Raw genomic sequence first — 13,666 nt, forward strand, 5'->3', positions numbered from 1 at the left:
CTGGAGCTACCGGGCTTTTCCTTGGCAGCCGGGATACCAAGTGCTCAAGCAGCAGCAGTGGGATCCGGGCAGAAACGGTCGGTCCCTCTCCTGCTCTGCCGCTGTTGATGCATAACCCACGTCAGTAGGTTTCACAACAGCGAGTCCTCCTGCCAGCTGCAGTTAATGTTCTGAGGTGAGGGGGCCGGGAGGAGGCAGCGGGTGCCGGGCAGGGAGGTTCCCGGTCGGTGGGCACTGTGTCCGGCCGGCTGGGGGTGTCTGTGCCGTGGCTGGGGGGTCAGAGCACCCCGGGGCAGGAACCGCTGGGATCCCAGGCCTTCCTCGGGTTCCAAGCGGCTGATCTGCCTAAATGTTTTTGTGCAAGCTTTCTAGACATAAGGCTTGAACACAATAATGAGATTCTGCTTGAATCGAAGTAGATCCATGACCCTTCCTGTGCCTCCTCTGCTTTATAGTCTACCTCTCTCATTCCCCTGTTTATCTCCATGTGATGTTCTCTTCATCCTCCTCCAGGATACAACAGTATCAACAGGAAAACTTGCTTTATTTTACCCCTCTATCACAGAATATGTTCTTGGATGAGTGTGTTTTGTCAGTTGTCCAATCTAAAAACCTTTCTTCTCTTAAGTTTGGGCTGGGCCCATTGTTTGCTTAGCTTTGCTTTGTCTCACAGCTAATTGGATGGATCCCTTCAAGTTTAACAACTTTGGGCTAAAGCTGCTACAAAATATTGCATCACCTTCTGCTTTCATTGGTGTGCAGGGTGTGGAGCACCGAGCAGTGTTCCTTTCTTTGCCTTGTTAGGGACATAAAACCATCTTGAGAGGGGGAGCAGGAGAGGCATTTTTCTATGGTGTGATGCTGTTCATGGTGTTTGGAATGGTCTGTCATGGAACAGCCTTTGGCATCATGGCTGTGACACGGGCTGGTGGGAACATGTGTGAATTGGGGGGGGGTCCCACGCTCTGATCAGCAGCTGAAACAGTTCTCTAATTGCTGCACTTGAAGCACTGGCTAAATCCTGGAGTCCATATTCAGAATAGGACCAGTTTAGCCTGATGCAGAGTAGGGATTTTCCTGACTGGAGAAGAGTCTTTGTTGATGGATCAGGTGCCATGGAGGGATGGTCAGGAAAAAGTGGTGAGGCCAGAGTGGCCCTTTACAGCACCCACTAGTGATTCCTGAAAAGAATGTGTATGATTTCTTGAGAAATCCTCTCCTCTCTGAGCTGGGTCTCCCAAAGGCTGATCTGAAGCCTGGAGCAGCAGCAGGGAGCCTAGAGCTGCTGTGGCAGCTCAGGGTGACCCCAGGGCCCATCACAGGAGACACAGCACCCAGGAAGAATCAAGGTGGCCAAATCCTGCTTGCAAGACAGATGGGGGCAGGGAAGCCTTATGAAGAGAACCAAGAGAAATCCCTCTCACCTCAGGGCTTTCCTGTGTATTTTGTTCTGAGATGGAACAAGTCTGTCCTCAGTTCTGGACAAATCATAACAAGCAGGGAGCCAACATTTGGACAGTTTGAGTGCAAAGGAGAGACTTCACAGCTCATCAACATACTCAGCTGTTAGCTAGGGTGGCAAATGCTGGTTATTATGAGCAGATAAAGGTTCTGAGAGGCTGTTGCTTTATCATTCTTCCCGACAGAACCACACAGCTATGTGGGAGGTTCAGGTAGTCAGTGTGTAAGGAACAGAATTGAACTACAGGAAGAGATCCTGATTTTTCTGTATAACTGTCACACATTAGCTAATGTGTATTGTTAATTATTAAACAAAACCTTCACATGAAGCAGTTCTGTGAAGCCCACTTACCTAACCTTGAAGGCTGGAGTTTGCTACTCTTGACATGTCAGCAGGTTCTAATGCCTTGACCTGCTGGCTGAGTTTTGCACTGAGGCACAGAAGCTCACACTCTCATCTCTTTCTCCCGTGGGAGCTAAAGTAGATCTTGTTCATAGAGATATTTCAATCATTAATGCACTGCTTCAATTGATTGTCTGAAAATACATCTTATAATAGAGTGCTCCATCAGTCAGTTGGGTCTACCTGAGCTTTTCAGCATTTTATAGTATTGAGCAGTTGTTCAATGGCCTTTTTTTTTTTTTTTTTTTTTTTTTTTAAACTCTGCTGCTCCATTCCACACATTATAAGAACATTTCAGAAGTCATGCATGACTGCTATTACTTGATAGTTATTGCTGAACATCTGTTTTATTCCTAGGGGAACTATCATGCTGGAAAACAGGTAGACACTCATGCTAGAAATTTGAGCCTCAGGCAAGCCCACTTCCAATTTATGCTGCTATTCCCTGAAATCCTTTATTGTAATACTCAGGACAAGAAACACAATGAACTTAAACTTTAGTAAGTTTAAAGTGAATACTCCTTCTCTAGCTCATAACTATGAACACTATATGCAGTGGAAATATTTTAACAAAAATCTTCTATGATTCAGGAAATAAATACAGATTTTTATGGAGAACAAGAACACCTGCATTTATATTGGATAGCCTAAAAGTGTCTAAGGGTTATAATTTATCTTGCTTCCAATCACTAGCTTTGTGAGCTTCACCAGAGGCATTGCCAAGGACAGGTTATTCCAGATTCATTCATTGCAGAATGAATTCTGCACCTCATGAAATAATGAATAAGGATAGATGGGCTCTATGGAGTCGTTGCAGTACAAAAATTCCTTATGTGTTTGTTTGGCTGTAAGTTTTCATTTCTTTTTGTAAACTGACCCTTTTCAGGTATAACTGAGTGTGTGCTGTCATTGTACATCTTCAGGTTTTGAAATGTCTCCGCTTGGGAAGGACCCTCTGGAAGCCTTGAGGACTCTGGCCTTTTCAGAAAACCCAGGTCTGCAGCAGTCTGCTGCCCTCTACTACTTGCACGTGAGTCAGCACAGTAAGTTACCTCAGTGCTTTAGAAATTTTTCACATAATTGTAAATAAAAAGGGGGTGGTTTTTTCCAACTATGAAAATCCCTTTGACTCATGAATCAAAGTTCTATTTCTTCCATGCTGTGTTGTTTGCTAAGGAAGATGGAAATGCTGCCATTGCCATGTGGGCGGTTCTTTTGGGTTTTGCCATGGGGAGATATCTCTGCTGAGACTCTCATTTATGTAACTGTCATACTTCTGGAAAAGCTCAGCAGAACCCAAAGGAGTTAGAGTCAATGTACCTTGAATCTCTTGAAAGTAACAAAGTCAAAACTATGGTGGAAGGAAATGGACATAGTGATAGATTAAGGTTTTGTCTTATATAATTTTTGGAAAAGGACAACACTAGAGGCCAGATTGTAGTGGAAATTTGTGAAGGAAACATTCTTTGTCCTAGCTATTCCATGTGGGCACCTGGCTCCTGGGGTAGCCTGTAAATGGTTAGAAACCAGCCTAGATTTGCCAAAGAAGAATCTACCAAGAGTCAGGGTTCTGCAAAAAGGCAGAAATACCTTCAACAAGCAGGCTGTGATTTGTTTGTTCTACATTTACTTCAAGGAGAACATTCTGGCACTTGACTTGGTAGCTCTATCCCATATATTTTTTTCTGGGTAAAAAGTGCAGATGGCCAAGTGAGGCCCTGCTCTGAGGCAGAATAACTGGTTTGGTAGCCAGGCATGTTGCTTCCCTTCACATGATGGGTTTGAACCACTTGATTATTCAAAACCTTTTCAGGAAACTTGCCCTGTTTTGCCAGTGGCAATGGAATTTAAATGAAGGGAAATGCCACTCAGTATGTACGGTAGCACCTGAGGATTAAGACCAACAAGAGATAAATGTGAACTGTGCTGAATGATGAGACTCCTGAATGTTTCCTCTCGACCCTGCAGTGAATGTTCCCCTGCCTGTTGAGCATCTGGAACCCTTCTATGCCTTGCTACGTTCTGCTGACCTGGAGGTGCAGCAGATGTCTTCCTTGTCCCTTGTGAACTTCTTGCTGGAAGGAAACAGTGAGTAATTAACACCACATTCACATAAAGTACCTCTTCAGCCAGACTCAGAAGTGGGAAATGTCTGCACACTCAGGTCTACACAAATCCAAATCCCATTTCTTGTGCTCCTGACAGGACAGGTGTGGCTCTGTTTCTGTCTGCAAGCCACACAGATTCTGGTGGCACCAGGATATATCAGATCCCTCTCATCTAGATCATGTGGCAAGAGATCTTGGATCTGTGTGCAAAGGCTGATACGTGATTCCCAGAGCAGTGGTGTGGGAAGGGTTTCACTGCTCTCCTTCTTGGATCAAGAGCCCACCACTTACACTTTCAAGCAACAGATCTTTTAGAAATAAACCTGTTGCACTTTCCAATATTAATCTTAAGTTTGGAAACAGAATTGCTAGCTGAAATATTTGACACATTCTGAATTAGAAGGTCTGAGCATCTCTTACTTTCGTGAGCCTGAAGAGGAACCAGGCAAACCCAAGCAGGGGCAGTGAGTGTCTTTCAGGTGTTTCCATCCTGGCTCTATTTGGTATAATCATAATACAGACCACCAAAGCAGAGGAAAACACTTTCTTTTCACAAAGGCACCAACTGTTTACTTTTCTGTTTGTCCATTTTTTATTGAATTTTATGAATAGTTGACAAAGAATTGGTTGTTGAGATGGGTTTACTTGAGCCAATTCTGGACCTACTGGAGTCAGAGGATCCCACTGTCCAGTGTAACTCCTGTGCCTGCACCATGACTTTGGCTGTTTCAGGTGAGTCTGCTGTTCTTTCCCTTTACTAATTCATTCAATTCTCATGTCATATTTAAAGGTGGAAGAACAATTTGCCATGGGTTTGGGTCATAAGATGCAGCAGCAAATTCTGGAATTCCCACCTCATACTTTCTGCCTCTGGAGATTTCCAGTGAAGATCTTTCTTTCCATGTTTCTGCCCTTCATGCCCTTATGATTACAAACCTTTTTCTGATTTCCAACCTAAATATATTCATGACTCAGTAGGTGTCTACACTGGGTTTTGCTTCAGTAGTTCTCCCTCTCTGAGGTCTATGCAGATGAGGCTCCTTATTTTAATGGACCGAAGAAACCAAGCTCGTTTCAGCCTCCTTTTGTGAGCCAGGCCCTCCATCCATCTTCACAGCCCTTCTGGTGCTGAGGGATGAGTTCCAGGAGGGGGACACAGCAATTGCATCTGCTGTTTTGCAGGCACTGTTACAGTCCCAAGATGTACATAAATGCTGCAGGAGTTCCACTTTGAATTAATCTCTTCTGACAGAGAGGTCACCAGCAATGTGCCATATTCCAGCTGGTGTCTCACCTGTGCCTCCTGTAGGGGCATCTGGGGAAATACCTTTTGTGGGACATTTTGCTTTTTTTGTAATTGCATCATGGTGCAACTAGACCCTGCAGCTGACTTAAACAGTCTTTATCCTCCTCTTTTATTATTTCCAGTAGGCACCAATTAATTAAGGGCTTGCAACAGAAGTTTCCAGGTGCACATCCATGTATTTTGTACTATAAAGTTTCATTCTGCTTTTGTTGCTTCACCCTTCTAACTTGTCTCTTCTTTATACCATGTTTTAGTCCTGCATTGACAGTGCTGCACTCACACCTTTGTATTAACTTCCTGGTTCAAAACAACAGCAGAGAAACGTTATCCTGCCACATCTGTTGGAGATGTGCACAGTCATCCTGGGGAGATGGGCATTCCTCCCTCCTTGAGCTGACAAAGCAGAGGGTGTTCAGCCACATTGTCTGACCAAAACTAGAATAAGAATGGAAAGAAGGCTACAGGAAAATGGTGTGTGTAAAGATATTGGGGTGTCCTGGATTTGATGGGCACTAACAAAGTCTGCAGGAGAGAACAACTTGTCAGTTAGTGAATGACCCAAGGGAAAATGACAAAAAAAAAGAATTATTATTTTGCTCACAGAGGTTTCCATTGTGTGATGGGTACATGTGGTGGTGTCTCCACTCTCCCACGATGGCAGCAGGAGTTCCAGTCCTTCCTAGGCAGGAATGGGGTGCTGGGGTCTCCAGGTGCCACCTCCTGTGCAGCAGCTGAGAGGTCCTCCTGACACTGCAGGCTCCCAGTGGTGACCAGCCCTTCTGAGCCCTCAGGCAGAAAAATTGAGCTATCTTGGTTGTGAGGCCTTTCCCATCAAGCCAGTTGTTCTCTTTTAAGGAAGAAAAGCTTCTGAAGCACCCAATGGCTCATATGCCACCATATTTTCCCCAGGTTTTGTCTGAATCCTTTTGCCTAAATTTGAGTTTCTATTCTACATTCATAAACATTCATGGAGTGTACTGTGAAAGAGAATGAAGAAAGCAGCAATATCTGAATTCTCAATCTTTTTACTGCTCTCCTTTGCTCAACTAATACCTTTCCATCACACCAAACTGGTTTCCATCATTTGGACCAGCACAAAATTTCTGCTTCTGCACAGGGAAATAAAAGAAGAATATGCAGGCAGATGACATTGGAGAAAGACTTGTCTTCAAAATTGGCCTAAAAAATTTACCACAATAAAGCTTCCCACATGGAAAAGCTATTTTTAATTACATGACTATTCCCAGAGCAGTTATTTTGCTCAAAACTTAGTGCATTTTTTTTCCCCTAGAATTAAAGGCATTTTCGTGAATATAAAATATTCTTATGGAGGCAGAAAAGGACTTGTCTTGGAACACTGAACTGGTACTGGGTGAACTACACTTGAGCAGATGTGCTGGACTGTGTGTGTCAGTTCCCCAGTGTAGATAGGTTCCAGGTACAGAAATAGCATCTTTGTTCTCTTAACTATCCAAGTTAGTTGGCACCTGAAGTGTTGATCTCATCCAATTACTTTCACATTTCTTGCTTTCTTTTCCCTCATGTTTCTCTGAGCAAACTCCTGGAGACTGGCCATGGTTTGAACTGCCTAGAAAAGTATGTAAATTAAACAATACTCAACTACAAATCCTCTGGTCTTCAGTGACAGTTTGGGTTATATAAACAATGAAAGATGTAGACTGTGGACTTTGTTTTCTCATAGGATCACAGACTGGTTTGGGTTGGAAGGGAACTTAAAGACCATCCAGTTCCAACCCCCTGCATGGGCAGGGACACCTCCCACCAGCCCAGGCTGCTCCAAGCCCCATCCAACCTGGTCTTGAAGGTCTCCAGGGATGGGGCAGCCACAGCTGCTCCAGCCCTCTGAGCATCCCTGTGGCCTCCTCTGGGCCAGTTCCAACAGCTCCATGTCCTTCTTATATTGGGGGCAGAGCTGGACTGCAGGTGGGGTCTCAGCAGAGCAGAGGGGCAGAATCCCCTCCCTGGCCCTGCTGCCCACACTTCTTTTGCTGCAGCCCAGGATGGGGTTGGTTTCTGGGCTCTAAGTGCACATTGCCAGCTCATGTTGAGCTTTTCATCAACCAGCACCCCCAGGTACTTTTTCTCTGGGCTGTTCTCCATCCATTCTCCCCTCAGCCTGTATTTGTACTTGGGATTGCCCTGACCCAGGTATTGACCAGGCACCCAAGGTGCAGGACCTTGCACTTGGCCTGGTTGAACTCCATGCAGTTGCATGGGCCCACCTCTCTTTTTCTTTCATGAAATAATCTGAAGAATGCTATGATATTAAGAGAATTCTTAATTGGTCTAATTCCCATGTAAATCTCATCAAATTCAAACAACACCACTGCCAACACCATGTTTTTGCCATTAGAATTCTTACAAGCTCTAAATACAGATAATATGCAGATATAAATAAGCCAGTAAAGGGGAGGGTGGGGTGGTTTAGATGGTCTCATGGTAGAGGGGCAGGGAGAAGCATAATGGAAGCATTCTCTTCTATATGGAGCAGCTGATTATTTAAGTATTATAGGAATTTTCCTCCCAGTTTTTCATCCAGGAGTCTCAAGAGACTCTGTAGATATTTTTTGAGTTCCCCTTGTGCTCCAGGAGGTGGAACACAACTCTCCAGCTTCATACACTGCCATGCAAGGAATCACCACTTCAGAGAGGAGGCATTTCCCAATTCCAGTGGTTAAGTAAAATTCTGTCATTAGAAACCTCAGTGTTGTTTGTAGCTGTAAAAGGAGTGACATGGGTACATTCCAAGAGAGAAGCTGGCCTTGAATATACCCTGCTAAATTAATTCAGTCTCACCTGCAGTTATTACATAGGGTTTTGCTGATGCTCTGTGAATAGCTTGAGCAGCCATACCAGGAGTACAAGGCAAGTATGACAGCTTGCTAACCTGGCTAGGGGAGTTCTGCTCCCTTTATTTGAATCATCCCAGTCACGAAACAGAAGCACTGACCCAGCTGTGACCTGTGGCTAATCCAGAAGTCAGGAGGCAGTTTTCTCTTTGAGCCATTGGAGCTTTAACAGGTTCCTTTGAACATGCAGGGAACTGTTGGTATATACCGAAGAACCAGAGAAGCAAACACCTAAGAAATCTAGTCCTGCTGGTGTCCTGCTCCCTGCTCACAGTGAGATGACAATGTCCTCTTCCTTTCTTGCTTTCCCTGATTCTTTTCTCCAGAGTCCAACCGGGAAGCCATTGGTGCTGCTCGAGGAGTGACACCCCTGCTGTCTCTTGCCAATTCCTACGATCCCAGGGTCCAGCAAAATGCAGTTGGGGCTATCCTCAACCTCACAAGATCAGGTACTTTCTTGACTAATGGCTTACCTAAAATTGCTGAAAGGAAATTTCTCACTCATGAAAAAAATAACTCTGAAGGGTTGGGGCAAGAATAAAAGTGTGTCAGTAAGAGGTTCTTCCCTTTGCATGTGGCATTTCTGTAGATGGCATAGGCTGGTGATGTAAATGTGGCCTCTCTTTAGCTAATACACACTCTTTGTTGCCTGCTACTGAAATAGGAAGGCTTTGTTCTCAACCCCAAGGGGCTACTGTACAAGCACTTAAATAATCAGAAAAGAAATAGGAAAAAAACCAGTTTTGTTAAAGAAAGAGCTGGGTCTAAAAAGCTAGCAGCACATTCAGTGGTGCCTTGAGGCCATCTCAGCAGCCCATCCAACCAGGCCAAGCTCTAGGAATGATGGACATGTATCCCCAGCTTGAAGTTGGAAGAGGCAAAATGTGACTATTATGGGCCAGATGTTAAAGGGACCTGGGGTATCTGCCAGCAGCTGTAGCAAAAGCACTATTTGCACCTCAGCAGCTGCATGTGCACTGCCCTGCACTAACTCTGAAACAAAGCAGCACCAAGTCTCACCTCTAGCTAATACCAGTGCCCCCACAGCTGATGGTGCAGTGGTGAATGATTTGCTACTTCTGTATGGTGTAAGGGGGTGGTTGGCAAGAACTTCTACAGTTGGCTATTACACGCTAAGAATTTTAAACATAATTTGCTGGTTTTTAACACAGAACTCAGGGTGAATGTGTGAGGGTTTCCAGCTTCTCCAGCAGTTCAGACTCTCAGATCCAATGATTATGAATATCCCCTGCAGAAAAGAGGGAAGGAAGGGGAAAGACGCTCTAACAGCACCTTTCTTTTTTTCCTTTTCTAATGGCAGAGAAAATCCAACAGGTCCTGTGCAAGGAAGGAGCCCTGCCAGTTCTTGCATTGCTGCTGGAATCTCCTGACTCAGAAGTGCAGGTATGGCTCAAACAGGTCAGGTTCTTGCACAGAGCAGTGTGACTGTAAGTGGAGCACAAACCACAGCCTGTGGAATGAAAAGGTGGAGAGCAGGGAAGGCTTCTCTAGAGAGGACAGGAAACACATGAGAGCATCTCGGTGACACTCAGCTCAGGCAGATGATGTCTGTTCAAAGCACAGTTTTCCTAGCTCCACAGGAGGAAGTTTATGATACAGAAGTGCCTCTGCCAGCACACACTAACCCATGGACACATGGTGGTACCTTTGTGTGTCTTTCAGCTCAGACAAGTTGCAGATAAGCCTCTTCCTCTGCTTTGTTGGGGGAGTTTTTTACATCCTGACTTTGATCTTGCACTCTAAGCAATTGTACTAACTGCTCTGAGAAGGAATAACTTACAAAGACTTTTTCTTCTAATTGTAAATGTCTGGGAAATCTTCCTGTTTTATGCCTAGCACGGGCACCTCTGAGATTCTGCACTCGTGACAGAAAGCTGGTCTTGGACCAACAGTCTGCTGATGAAAACCTGAGTCAAGAGTTGTCAGCCCTAATCCACTAGTTTCTCCATTTGGTCCTGAGTAGAACAGGGCTGTTTCCTCTGGTGTTTGTTGTCTCTATCCAGTTCTCTCTTTAAAAGTCTGAAGTGATGGAGTCTCTGGAATTGCTTTCTGCAAACCATCTGAGATTCATCTTAAAATTTCCTCCACTGCAGTTCAACCTGTTTCTTCTAATTATACCTCCCTGGTAATACATGCTCTTATATATATAATCCTCCCTAGCTTTATTGTTTAAATCCTTTGGAAATGATCCCTTGGCATGAGGGCAATGACCACATCCTGCTTGAGTAAATCAAGGTGTGTGTGGGGGGATTGTTTGGGTTTTTTGTTGTTTTGTTGCTGTTTGGGGTTTTTTTATGACACTTGGACTGGGTGATCTTGGAGGTTCTTTCCAGCCATGACTATTCTGTGACTCTCTTCACCATGCCCCAGTGTGACCTCCTCTCTCTCTGCTCTTGGCTCTCTGCAGTATTACAGCTGTGCTGCCCTGAGCAACGTGGCAGCCAATGCTCAGCACCACGAAGCCTTGCTGAGCCCTGCCAACAGGTTCCTGCTGCGGACACTCATCTCTCTCCTGTCCTCTGCTGTGGACAAGGTAAAGATGTAGCTTTCTCTTTGTCTAAAGGCTTAGCAGCAGAGCAGAGCTTCCAGGCTCAGTCTTTCACAACTCTGCTCATCAATAGGTGCTTTTTGAGGCACCTTTCCCATGAGAAAAGACATATGAGATAGCCTTCCAGTGCCTGAAGGGGCTCCAGGAAAGCTGGGGAGGGGCTTTTCATCAGAGAGGGCAGTGACAGGACAAGGGCTGATGGGTTTAAACTGAGAGAGGGGAGATTTAGGTGAGATATTAGGCAGAAATTCTTCACTCTAATGGTGGTGAGGAACTGGGATGGGTTGCCCAGGGAGGTTGTTGATGCCCCATCCCTGGAGGTTTTTAAGGCCAGGTTGGATGAGGTTTTGTGCAGCCTGGTCTAGTGGTTCCCTGCTCATGGCAGGGGGTTGGAACTGGGTGATTTTTAGGGTCCCTCCCAACCTTAATGATTCTGTGATTCTATGATACATACCTAGGCTCTACAAGATCAATGTATGGAGAAAGAGAAGGGAAATCATTAAAGCTGTTCCATAGCCCCAGACACATTCTGTAGACTGGGATGGCCTGTATTCTTTAAACTTGAAAGGATGTGTGTGAAGTGCTCTGTCCAGGCTCTCAACTATCTTTGATCATTGTGTCTGGGACAGGAGGTATCTGAAACATCTGTTGTGCTACTTTTTTTTTTAATTTTCTTTTTGGTATCCATAACTCTGACTATATGGCTTCAAAGAGTAACACCTTGAAAATTTTACTTAGTTGAGCCACCCCAAAGAAACTTCAATAAGCCACAATTCAGGACTTAAAGGTTGGAACCTTAAATTCTGTGTAGAAGGGAGGTGAAAAAAAGGTAAAGAAAATGACACCTATTAACTTCATTTTCCTATAAGTTATCTGACATTCCTAAAATAAACCAACACCTGAATTCCATTGTCTTTTCCTAACTGACAACAGGATGACTGATACTAGAGGAGATTGAAAATGATCAGAGGGCTGGAGCAGCTCTGCTATGAGGACAGGCTGGGGGACTTGGGGTTGTTCAGGCTGGAGAAAAGAAGACTCCAGGAAGACCTTGTAGCAGCTTCCAATACCTCAAAGGAGTCTAGGCTGGGGAAGAGCTGTTCACAAGGGCATGTAAAGACAGGACAAGGCGTGATGGTTTTAAACTAGAAAAGGGAAGATTCGAGGTCAGCCTTGATGAGGCTCTGAGCAACCTGGTCTAGTGTGAGATGTCCCTCCTTATTGTAGGGGGCTGGACTAGATGAGCTTTAGAGATCCCTTCCAACCCAAGACATTCTGTGATTCTATGAAAAAAATTAATAGAAACTTTGAAAAAAAAAAGTTGTGTCCCAAATTTTGGTCTCCAGAGATAATGTCATATCTTGCTAGTGTTGTCACGTTTATCTTGTGTACAATAGGCAAGAACATGCATCACTGAAACCACTCTTTTTCCCCTCTTTTTTTTTTTTCCCCCCTTTGGCACAAGCAGGTTTCCAGCCAGGCATGTGTTTGTCTCAGAAATTTGGCTGCCAGTGGTAAGCAATTTATTGGAGATAAACAAAACATACTATTTCTTTTTCTTTCTCTCTCTGCCTTTTGGAGTGAGCTCAGTGGGCTGGGAACCTTTCATATTAAAAGTAAGGAGATACCCTATTTTCTACATCTTAATTGGATGTTAAGGGAAAAGGGAAGTGCAGGTTTACTAACTAAACCAGCCTCAGAACTCCCAGATAGCAAGGGGAAGTATCTGGATGAAATGAGAGGGACAGCAGAGGTCTTCTCATGCACAGAGCCTTTGTAGCTGTATTAAATATTTCTCCCTTCCACGTTTCCTAAACATTAAACTTGATTAGGACAGAATGTCTCCTGAAATTGCTGCTTGAGTGGGGACCTGCCTTCTCCCAAGGCATGAACCTGTCTGTCATTAAATATAATCTTCTCCCAGATACTTGCCACCCTCTTTAAAACTGGTCTCCTGTTACCTGCCCAAGATCCGTTCCTGCAACACGATCAGGAGATGAAAGCAAAGGACCAGCAGCCTCAACGTTAGAGCCCAGGGGTCCAGGGGAGGGTTGTTCATCTAGAACACGTGGAGGATTTTCATTCAATCCTTGTGACAGTGGAGCTGGAAATGAAGGAACTGCTGCCCTGCTTCTTGGCGTGGCTGAAAGCCCCTGGTCTGCTGGCTGCTCTGCCACTGCCTTTAGTGCCCAGAAACAGCTGGTGAGGCTCAGGGACGAGGGGGGCACAAGGGCTCAGGCAGGATGGGTGACCTCTCCCCTGGGTAACCACAACCCGAGAGGCAAGTGGTGCCTGGGGGGGATCTCTGTGCAGCAGGAGCTGCCGCCTTCTCGCCTGGTCTTAGGCCAGGGAAGCCCTCAGAAACTTCCTCCCGTTTCCTCTCACTGAGGCTCAGACAGGAACTGCAGGGTGTCCAAAGCTGCAGGCTGCTCTCCAGCTTGGGCAAAAGGAGCCAAAACAAAGGAGGGTTTATTTTCATAACCAAACATCCAGCCCTGTCCCATCCCTTCGAGGCGGAGAGGTCCCCTCTAATTTCATCACTGGACAGGTCCCCTCTAATTTCATCACTGCAGCAGTCAGATGCTTATGAGTCAGGGCCTGACTGAAGCTCCCTGACCGTGCCTGTTTCCCCACCCAGCAGACATCCAGGCGGAGATGGTTGCAGAGGCCGTGCTGCCCACGCTGTGCTCGCTGCTGGTCACTGGACAGGTCCCCTCTAATTTCATCACTGCAGCAGTCAGATGCTTATGAGTCAGGGCCTGACTGAAGCTCCCTGACCGTGCCTGTTTCCCCACCCAGCAGACATCCAGGCGGAGATGGTTGCAGAGGCCGTGCTGCCCACGCTGTGCTCGCTGCTGGCGTCGCGCAGCCAGGACGTGCGTCGCGCATCGGTCGCGCTGCTCTGGAGGCTGTCCCAGCACCCGCACAACCAGGTGGGAGGGCACGGGG

At 45.6% G+C, this 13,666-nt stretch overlaps 1 protein-coding gene across 1 annotated transcript in view; it reads left to right on the plus strand.

The window, feature by feature from the left end:
• The first annotated feature begins 909 nt into the window (after positions 1–909).
• LOC104395818 (vacuolar protein 8-like) overlaps positions 910–13,666 on the plus strand; it is a 22,471-nt gene continuing 9,714 nt past the window's right edge. Inside the window, exons 1-9 of the mRNA XM_010005563.1 lie at positions 910–928; positions 2,788–2,907; positions 3,833–3,952; positions 4,585–4,704; positions 8,475–8,597; positions 9,470–9,552; positions 10,577–10,702; positions 12,186–12,231; positions 13,517–13,650. Of these exons, the coding sequence (XP_010003865.1) occupies positions 910–928; positions 2,788–2,907; positions 3,833–3,952; positions 4,585–4,704; positions 8,475–8,597; positions 9,470–9,552; positions 10,577–10,702; positions 12,186–12,231; positions 13,517–13,650 (891 nt within the window). The remainder of the gene's footprint in view (positions 929–2,787; positions 2,908–3,832; positions 3,953–4,584; positions 4,705–8,474; positions 8,598–9,469; positions 9,553–10,576; positions 10,703–12,185; positions 12,232–13,516; positions 13,651–13,666) is intronic.

The sequence above is a fragment of the Chaetura pelagica genome, unplaced genomic scaffold, assembly GCF_000747805.2.
Source record: "Chaetura pelagica isolate M959 unplaced genomic scaffold, ChaPel_1.0 scaffold589, whole genome shotgun sequence".
Classification (NCBI taxonomy): domain Eukaryota; kingdom Metazoa; phylum Chordata; class Aves; order Apodiformes; family Apodidae; genus Chaetura; species Chaetura pelagica.